Raw genomic sequence first — 9,302 nt, 5'->3', positions numbered from 1 at the left:
TTTATTCTTATCTGTGTTAGCCATGTGGCTCCGTACTTTATTCAGCAGGGCAGGCCACATCTTGCTTCTTCGATGTCTGGACAGGACTGGGGAGGAATGGGCTTCTTCCTTCCCAGAATTCTGTTCTCATTGACCCATTTCTACTTAAAAGAGTATATAAAAAACAAAAAGAATCCTGTGGTTCAGGCACAGTGATGCTGTTGTGTGTTGGTCACTTTATTTGATGCAGGAGACACTGTTCAGCTTTTTTATCATGTATAATATTCGAGTAATGGGCTGGAGAGATGGCTCAGAGGTTAAGGATGCTGACTGTTCTTCCAGATGTCCTGAGTTCAATTCCCAGCAACCACATGGTGGCTCACAACCATCTACAATGAGATCTGGTGCCCTCTTCTGGTGTGCAGGCATACATGGAGGCAGCACACTGTATTGTATACATAATAAATAAAATCTTTAAAAAAAAATATTCGAGTAACATTTAGATCTTACATAATAGTAAGAAAAACCACATAATAGTATGTTTTGTTTTAGAACATTTCCCTTAAGTTTAATTAAGAAGGGGTTTCTAGGGCTGGAGAGATGGCTCAGAGGTTAAGAGCACTAGTATTCTTCCAGAGGTCATGAGATCAATTCCCAGCAACCACATGGTGCCTCCCAGGTACCTATAATGAGATCTGATGCCCTCTTCTGGCATACAGGCATGCAGAACGCTGTATACATAATAAATAAATAAATCTTAAAAAAAAAAATAAAGGGTTTCTAGCCCGACAGTGGTGGTGCACACCTTTAATCCCAGCACTCAGGGAGACAGAGACAGGCAGATCTCTGAGTTTGAGGCCAGCCTTGTCTACCAGAGCTAGTTTTAGGACAGGCTCCAAAGCTACAGAGAAACCCCCCTCAAAATAACCTATCTTGAACCCCGTCCTTACCCACCAAAAAAAGACAGGCTGGGCCTTTTGCGCCCTGATACTAGGGTTCGTTGTTTTGTTTTACTTTTTAATTTTTCTAATTTAACTTTATGTGCTTTAATGTGGAAGTCCCCTCTGTATGCTGTAAATGTGTTTTGTTACCATTGGTTAATAAAAAAGGTACTTTGGCCTATGGCAGGGCAGAATGTAGCCAGGTTGGAAAAGATATTAGAGAGAAGGCAGAGTCAGGGGGATGCCCCACTAGAAACTTATCAGTAGGCCACAGCCTCGTGGTGATACACAGATTTATAGAAATGGTTTAATTTAAGATGTAAGAGTTAGTTGATAAGAAGCCTGAGCTAATAAGCCAAACAGTATTATAATTAGTATAGTTTCTGTGTGATTATTTGGGTCTTGGTGGCCAGGAAACAAAAGCAGTCTCTGACTACAGTGCTTTGATATTTTTTTTTTTTAAAGAACAAACACTTTTTTTTTTTTTTTTTTGGTTTTTTGAGACAGGGTTTCTCTGTGGTTTTGGAGCCTGTCCTGGAACTAGCTCTTGTAGACCAGGCTGGTCTCGAACTCACAGAGATCCGCCTGCCTCTGCCTCCCGAGTGCTGGGATTAAAGGCGTGCGCCACCACCGCCCGGCAACACTTTTTAAAAAAAAAAAAAAAATTTATTTTGGTTTTTCGAGACAGGGTTTTTCTGTGGTTTTGGAGCCTGTCCTGAAACTAGCTCTGGTAGACAAGGCTGGCCTCAAACTCACAGAGATCCGCCTGCCTCTGCCTCCCAAGTGCTGGGATTAAAGGCGTGCGCCACCACTGACCGGCTATTTATTATTTATTATGTATACAATAGTCTATCTGTGTGTATGCCGAAGGCCAGAAGAGGGCACCAGACCTTATTACAGATGGTTGTGAGCCACCATGTGGTTGCTGGGAATTGAACTCAGGACCTTTGGAAGAGCAGGCAATGCTCTTAACCACTGAGCCATCTCTCCAGCCCCAGTGCTTTGATATTTTGCCATGGGTGCCGGGTCCCCTGGAACTAGAGTTACAGATACTTGTGAGCTGCCATATGGGTGCTGGGAATGGAACCTGGGTCCTCAGGAAGAGCAGTCAGTGCTCTTAACCACTGTAATACAGGCAGGCCCTACTATGGGCCTGCCTTTGGCCACTCACATTCTTTTTTTTTTTTTTTAAAGATTTATTTATTTATTATGTATACAACATTCTGCCTCGATGTATGCCCACACGCCAGAGGAGGCCAGATCTCAGTACAGATGGTTGTGAGCCACCATGTGGTTGCTGGGACTTGAACTCAGGACCTGGAAGAGCAGCCAGTGCTCTTAACCTCTGAGCCATCTCTCCAGCCCCGCCACTCACATTCTTAAATCTCTTCTATCCTCTAAAAGAAAACAAACACACACACCCTCCCCTAAAATCTTCTATCAGTGATTTTTGTTTTAGACAGGGTTTTGCTTTGTGGACCAAGTTGACCTAGAACTTAGAGATCACCTTCCTCTGCTGAGTCCTGCCATTGAAGACACACTGTGATCTACATGATCTGGGTGTTGGGAACAAACTAAAATCCTATAGAAGAGGAGGTGCTCTTAACTTCAATACCACCAGTGCTTTTTCTTCAGGTTTTTGTGAAGAATTGATCTTTGTAGTTCCAGTTGGCTCATCCCAACAGTACAATCTCACAGTACCACAGGTATGTGCCCATATTTCAATGCCACCATGACCAAGCAGCCACCTGACCTGGCCCCTTCTGTTTTGGCTTATGGCCTGTTGAGGCCTAGGGATCTTAAAAGTCTGGCATTTCTCACCTCCCTGAAGACCAGAGTATTTTTTGTTTTGATTTGAGACAGGGTTTCTCTGTAACTTAGTGCCTGTCCTGTAGTAGACCAGGCTGGCCTCAAACTCACAGCAATCCACCTGCCTCTGCCTCCTGAGTGTTCAGATTAAAGGCTTGCGCCATCACCATCTCCAACGAGGACCAGTTTTATAAGCAGAGACTGCTTGTTCGTTTCCCAGCCGCCCAGACCCGATAATCACACAGAAACTATATTAATTACAATGCTATTTAGCATGTTAGCTCTGGCTTCTTATTAACTAACTTCACATCTTAACCCGTTTCCATTCATTTATATTTTACCATGAGGCTTGTGGTTTTGCTACCTCTTGCTTCTTGGCATTTCTTTGACTCTGCCTACTCTCTAGATCTTTTCCAGCCTGGCTATATTCTGCCCTGCCATAGGCCAGGGCAGCTTTAGTCATTAACCAATAAGAGCAACACATATACAGAAGGACATCCAACATCAGATTGGGGAAGGATGGTCGGATTGATCTTGCCCTTTCTCCTATTGGTCTCTGACCGAGGCACTGTCCTCATCTGGATTGTTCTCAACATGATCACTTCTCCAATGGATCCTTGGTTAGGTCTTCCGTTTTCATCTAATTAGAGTTTGGGAGATAAACAATTGACCATGTTGAGGTGTGGATGCACCAAGATGAAGGCTGGAGTCTAGAGGGTAAACCCAGGCAGGGAAAAGGCTGTGACCTGTCTGGGTTAGTGCAGCATATAGCTCAGTGGGTTCAGTGCTTGCCACACAAGCTGACAACCTGAATCAGATCCCTGGAATCCACATAGAGGTGGAAGAAGAGAGCGGACTCGACAAGGTTATCCTCTGACCTCCACATGTGTGCTGTGGCATGTGTGTGCACAGTGCCTCCTCTCCCTCAACACCATCAGAAATGACTAAACCTTCCTATCTCAGGCATCGCCTCGTGACCTCAGTTACTGAGCTGGGACTAGAACTTGCCTTTTCTGTTCTCATTGGTTTATTGTGATCCTACCACTAACTGTTGCTAGGTTAGTACCTGGGGAAGACACACTTGGGGAGTTCTTGAGTCTTACACAGACCTTTCCTAAAGCAGGTGTCCGGTCCATCAGGGCCAACCAGCCTTTCTGGGTGAGGAAGGTGTATGGAATGCTAGACTCTTGCTGTGGGAAGCAGCACCCATATTCCACAGAGGCTGCTTTAGGTTTTTGGGTAAAAAGTAAACGTGTGAGCTAACATGAGGCAGAGGCAGGCGGAGCTCTGTGAGTTCAAGGCCAGCCCCGTCAACAGATTGAGTTCCAGGACAACCAGGGGTCTGTTATACAGAAAAATCTCCAGCCCGGTCTACAAAGCGAGTTCCAGGATCACCAGGGGTCTATTACATAGAGAAACCCCCAGTCCGGTCTACAGAGCGAGTTCAAGGACAACCAGGAGTCTGCTACACAGAGAAACCCTGTCTGGAAAAATAACGTGAGAGCCCTACCCTCCCCCCAAAACCAAAGTACACTATTGGGGCTTGTTTGGTTTAGGAAAGATCCATATAGGATTTAGGACCTCACTTGAGATTGGTGGGGAGAAACGGCTGTCAAAGGGATGGGGCAGTATGTTCAGGAACAGCACCAAGTCCTGCGAGTATTATTTGACCCCCATCATACGCCACAGGGCTGTTCCTAAACCATCTCCAGCACTAACAGCAGCTCCAAACGCTTTCGTTGCTGCCTTACGTCAATTCCGCGGTCCTGCGGGCCCGGGAGAGACGAGACAGAAGCAACAAAAACACTGCTAGAGGTCACGCGTGCGCAGAGAGCACCGTCGGGGATTGCGGACGGATGTAGGGCTTCGGTGGCTTTCTTGCCCGGAAATGACGTGCTGCTGGAGAACTAGGAAGAATTGCTAGCAGGCGCCCGGGAAACGCGTCGACGCCGAGTCGGGCGCCAGAGGGCGCCGGATAGGATCGCGCTGGGGCGGAACCCGTCCCTTACGCACCGGAAGTCCTTACGGTCCGTGGCCCGATGGTCGGCAGTAACTTCCGGGGTTGGGTCTGCGGGTCGGAAGTTTGAAAGAGCTGCAGAGATGGGAGCCCGCGGGTAGCTGCTGCCCTGGTTCTGTTCGGTGCGTTCTTGTGGGTTCCATCCCGCGCTGTGGGGTTCGGGTGCCCGAGCATAAGTAGTGGGGTGAACGGCTTGCGGGGATCACGTTGGTGCAGATAAGGAGACGGGAATTTACCTGAGAGCGACGTTGGAAGATGCCTCATGGCTGGTCAGGGGCATCCAGGGTGGTGGGGTCTGTGAAGCATGCGACCCCACCTGACGGTACAGGCACAACCCCCCGCCTCCGCTTGACCTCAGCCGGTACCTGTGTTCTAGCTCTGAGCATCTGTGGCCTGGCCATCCCCCCACCATGTTCCTTGCGCGCCTGACTTCACAGCTGGTCAGGGCTGTTCCCTGGGCAGGTAAGAGGCCCCCGTGGACGCGGAGCCCACGCCTGGGTTGGGATGAGAATCAGAGCAGCCCAGCTTGCCCTCAGCAGTCTTAACTTGCTGTGGAAGAAGGATCCTGTTCACAGACTTTTCCCTGCGAACTTTAGTGTAATATGAGGGGTACATCACAGCTTTAGACTGGAATAAGGTCCAGGTCTCCCCGGTTTGGGGGTACATGTTACCCGAGCCTGGGTAGTAGTGGTGCTCTAATACGGTGTGGTCTCACCAGTAGCGACTGTTGTTTCTCCCAGGTTTCCGTCGTTCCTGGCCTAGCTCCGGGGTGACCGGCAGCCATGCTTTTCGACCCCTGTACAGTTTGCAGTCTGCAAGCTTAACTCGGGCCGCATCCCTTCCTGGTAAGGGGGCTCAGTTGGAGCTTGAGGAGTTCCTGGTCCCCAGGAAGATGTCCATCAGTCCTCTAGAGAGCTGGCTGACCGCCAGATACCTTTTGCCCAAACTGGATGTTGGGGTCCCAATGACTGTGGTTCCCTCCCGATTCCACAAGTGTCCACCCAGCCAGGAGGAGGAGGAAGCCAAGCAGGGCGTCAGGGACGCCACTCCAATGCAGTGCAAAAATGTGCTGAAGATCCGAAGACGGAAGATGAACCACCACAAGTACCGTAAGCTGATCAAGAGGACGCGGTTTCAGCGGCGTAAAGTCCGGGAGGGACGTCTGAAGAGGAAGCAGGTGAATATGGCCCCTCCTGTGGACCTAGATTGGCCGTGGTCGAGAGTGCCTGGCTTTGCTGAGAATGTGTCGATTTCCCCCTCTGCCCTCACAGATCAAGTTTGAGAAAGAGTTGAAGCGCATCTGGCTGAAGGCAGGCCTGAAGGAAGCCCCCGAGAGCTGGCAGACCCCAAAGATCTACATGAAGAACAAATGAGTCTGGAGTCCCATCCCTCTGGCCCTCTGGCTGCTGCTGACCCGTTATAATAAACGTTGGAAGGACTCAGTTATTCCGGGCTGGCTCTAGGCATCTTTGGTCTGGTGTGAGCTCTCTTGTGGTAGAAACAGACTTCCAGCATAGAAACCCAGAGACTAGGGTACCTAATGGTTGCCTGTATCCCAACTGGTCCTTATCCTCCAGTCTGACTAATTTGTACCTTCTGAAATGACAGCCTTGGGATCACTGTGAACAGCTCCAGGGAGGTGGACCTCAGTGTGAATACTGGCAGTAGAATGGTCTGGGTGGCATTGGAGCCGAGGGGACCTGGCCTAGGGGGAGTGGTGTGTTTAGATTATAAAGTAAGAGATGGTTTGAGAGGGCAAGATAGAGAAGCAGAAAAGGCCAGGTTTCCCAGATAAGCCCATGGTCCCGTATAGGTGATGAGCCCTTTAAAGTTGCCCTGTTGGCCAGGATGGTATTGTCTGGCCAGGAGGACAGGGTATTGGCATGGGTACCAGCTTTCCCGGATGCTCCAGCCTCTTTTTGGCTCCTCAGCTTCTGCTGTGTCCTCGAGTCCTCTGTGTGGTTGGGGGCACTAATCAGGTTGGTTACCTAAACAGTGTGTTTTGGTAAGTTCAGTGCTGAGGGCTTACTGAGGAAGATGCTGTTTAGAGTCTGAGGTTGAAGTAGACTCTGAAGATTCCAATATCCCTGCATGGAGAGGAATGTATACTCCGAATAGCGAAAGCCTGGAGGGACCATGGCCTTGGGTATAAGCAGGGGAACCTGGACTGTGCAGCCGTCCTCCTCGGCTACTCTGATCTCTGACACCTGACGTCAGAGCTAACCAATCTAGGGTAGATGGTACTGAAAACCAAAAGTCCATTGTTAAACAGATGGGCCCCTGCCTAACACAATGTGAATCAGTGAAGACATGGTCCCAAATGGGCCTTGCGGTCTCTGCTGAAAGTGATTGGACAGAGTGCTAAAAACCTCTAATGTAGCTGTTCTACTAGTGACCATAAGGGGGCAGTAGTCAGACTCTTGGCATCCCATAGACCCTGGCAAAGGACCAGAGCAGCTGGCTAAAAACTCCTTTCAGGACTCCAGTTGTGATATTCTTCCTGAATCCAGCTTCCTGTGGGCAGTGGAACAGGGGTGCTAGGGCCAGGGCCTCCAAGATTGAGCCTTGGTGAAGGGGAACATGCCCTCTTTGAGCCAGTTCTGGCCAAGTTAAACCCTGCAGCCCCTGCCTTCTGCTGGCAATTTTGGCTATCCACAGCTGCTTCTGGTATTTCCTTCCAGCCCTGCCCAAGGGCTGCCCTGTGGCTCACCCCACACTTCCTTTTAGAGGAGAAATGGGGTTTTGTTTCACTGGAGCTAAGCTTCCAGATCCTTAGCAGAGAGGCCTGTAGGGAAGGAGACCCAGGTGGTTCAGCTACCATGCAAGCTTCCACTCAATATGTCAGCTACAGAAAAAAAAAGAGGCTCTGGCTACTTCACCTCATGGTTCCTACAAAATAATGGCTTTTTGGTTGGTGTGTGTGTGTGTGTGTGTGTGTGTTTTGAGACAGGGTCTCTAATAGCTGTCCTGGGACTCACTATGTAGACCAGGCTGGCCTCAAATTCAGAGATCCATCTGATTCTGGCTCCTGAGTACTGAGGTTAAAGCCATGCCACACAATGCTTGGCCCAAGGGCAGTGGATCCCCACCACCACCACAGGGTTTCTCTGTGTAACAGCCCTAGCTGTCCTGGAACTCAATCTTGTAGACCAGATTGACCTCGAACTCACAGAGATCCACCTGCCTCTGCCTCCCAAGTGCTTAAAAGCATGCACCACCACTGCCAAGCAGGGCAGTGGTTCCTAATATTGCCTGAATCATATCTGGAGATGTTTTTGGTTGTTAGAATGGGGATTAGAGACAACAGTTACTGCTGGACTCCAACATGACAGGAATACACTACCGCACGATCCCACCAGTGTTTCTGAGTGAATCTGAGGGTGGTTTCTTGTTGCCTATGCTGGTGTCAATGTGGGAGTCAGCCGTGTCCAATCTCCACCATGCCCATGCTTTGGAAGACTTTACACATTCGAGATCGCAGCAGACAATTTGAGGGTTATATTTTTATCTTTGCAGCTCCTCCAAGGCCACAAGTGGCCATCCTTTCCTGTAAGGCCTCCTCCCTGCCTTCTGCCTTTTGAAATGCATAGCCCTTTCTGATATCTCCCTGTCTGGGAAGATGCTGTGAAGGAAGGCCTGTGATTTGGTTTTGCTCCTAACTGGTCAACCTGGTCTCTCCTAACATAGTCAGGGTTTATATTCCAGCCAGGTCAATGTTGCTAAGAGTAGTCTTTAGCCCATGGTGGGTATCCTATCTTTTGTACCAAGACTAAAAGCTAATAGCTACCTCGGGGTGGCCTTTTGTGACTTTATCCCCAACACATGCCTGCACAGAGAGTATATTTGAGTACCTAATGTGTCTCCTAACCAGTGAATGTGCAGGGTCTCCACATACACAAATTCCTAGCTCTGCTAAGGGACTTTGGTCAGGGCACTGCCAACTCAGACGCTCCAGTGTAGGGCACCATACAGTTGTTTGAAGCAAGTCTGACCTTCCCATGGGTTTTACTTCCCACTGTCAGCTAAGTATGTGACTGGCAAGGACAATATGTTCTATATAGAGTAGAACTAGGAGGATGGTCCCATTGAGTTAGTCCATGGCTTGGGCTGTCCTCGTGAGGACAAGGATTAGGGATAGAAGGTGAGAAAATAGGCCTTTGTCTAGGACTTAGGTTGCTGGCTGTAGGAGGCTTTCTCTGACCACCAGCCCTCAAATGACACGGAAACTTTTTTTTTTTTTTTTTTTTTGGTTTTTCGAGACAGGGTTTCTCTGTAGCTTTGGTGCCTGCCCCGGAACTAGCTCTTGTAGACCAGGCTGGCCTCGAACTCCCAGAGATCCGCCTGCCTCTGCCTCCCGAGTGCTGGGATTAAAAGCGTGCGCCACCACTGCCTGGCTGGAAACTTTTTTTTTTTTAATTTATTTATTATGTACACAGTGTTCAGCCTCCATGCCTGAAGGCCAGAAGAGGGCGCCAGATCTCGCCACAGATGGTTGAGAGCCACCATGTGGTTGCTGGGAATTGAACTCAGGACCTCCGGAAGAGCAGTCAGTGCTC

At 49.1% G+C, this 9,302-nt stretch overlaps 1 protein-coding gene across 1 annotated transcript; it reads left to right on the top strand.

Annotated features, from left to right (window-relative positions):
* The first annotated feature begins 4,741 nt into the window (after positions 1 to 4,741).
* LOC121448453 (aurora kinase A-interacting protein-like) lies at positions 4,742 to 6,185 on the top strand. The gene is made up of 4 exons (XM_041652492.1): positions 4,742 to 4,868; positions 5,123 to 5,208; positions 5,487 to 5,923; positions 6,018 to 6,185. The coding sequence occupies exons 2-4, from the start codon at positions 5,157 to 5,159 to the stop codon at positions 6,117 to 6,119; spliced, it is 591 nt and encodes a 196-aa protein (XP_041508426.1). The 5' UTR covers positions 4,742 to 4,868; positions 5,123 to 5,156; the 3' UTR covers positions 6,120 to 6,185.
* Positions 6,186 to 9,302: the final 3,117 nt, after the last annotated feature.

This window comes from Microtus oregoni, unplaced genomic scaffold (assembly GCF_018167655.1).
Source record: "Microtus oregoni isolate MIOR12 unplaced genomic scaffold, Mior012 000005F_ref0000423, whole genome shotgun sequence".
Lineage (NCBI taxonomy): Eukaryota > Metazoa > Chordata > Mammalia > Rodentia > Cricetidae > Microtus > Microtus oregoni.
This window is presented reverse-complemented; position numbering and strand designations above follow the sequence as displayed.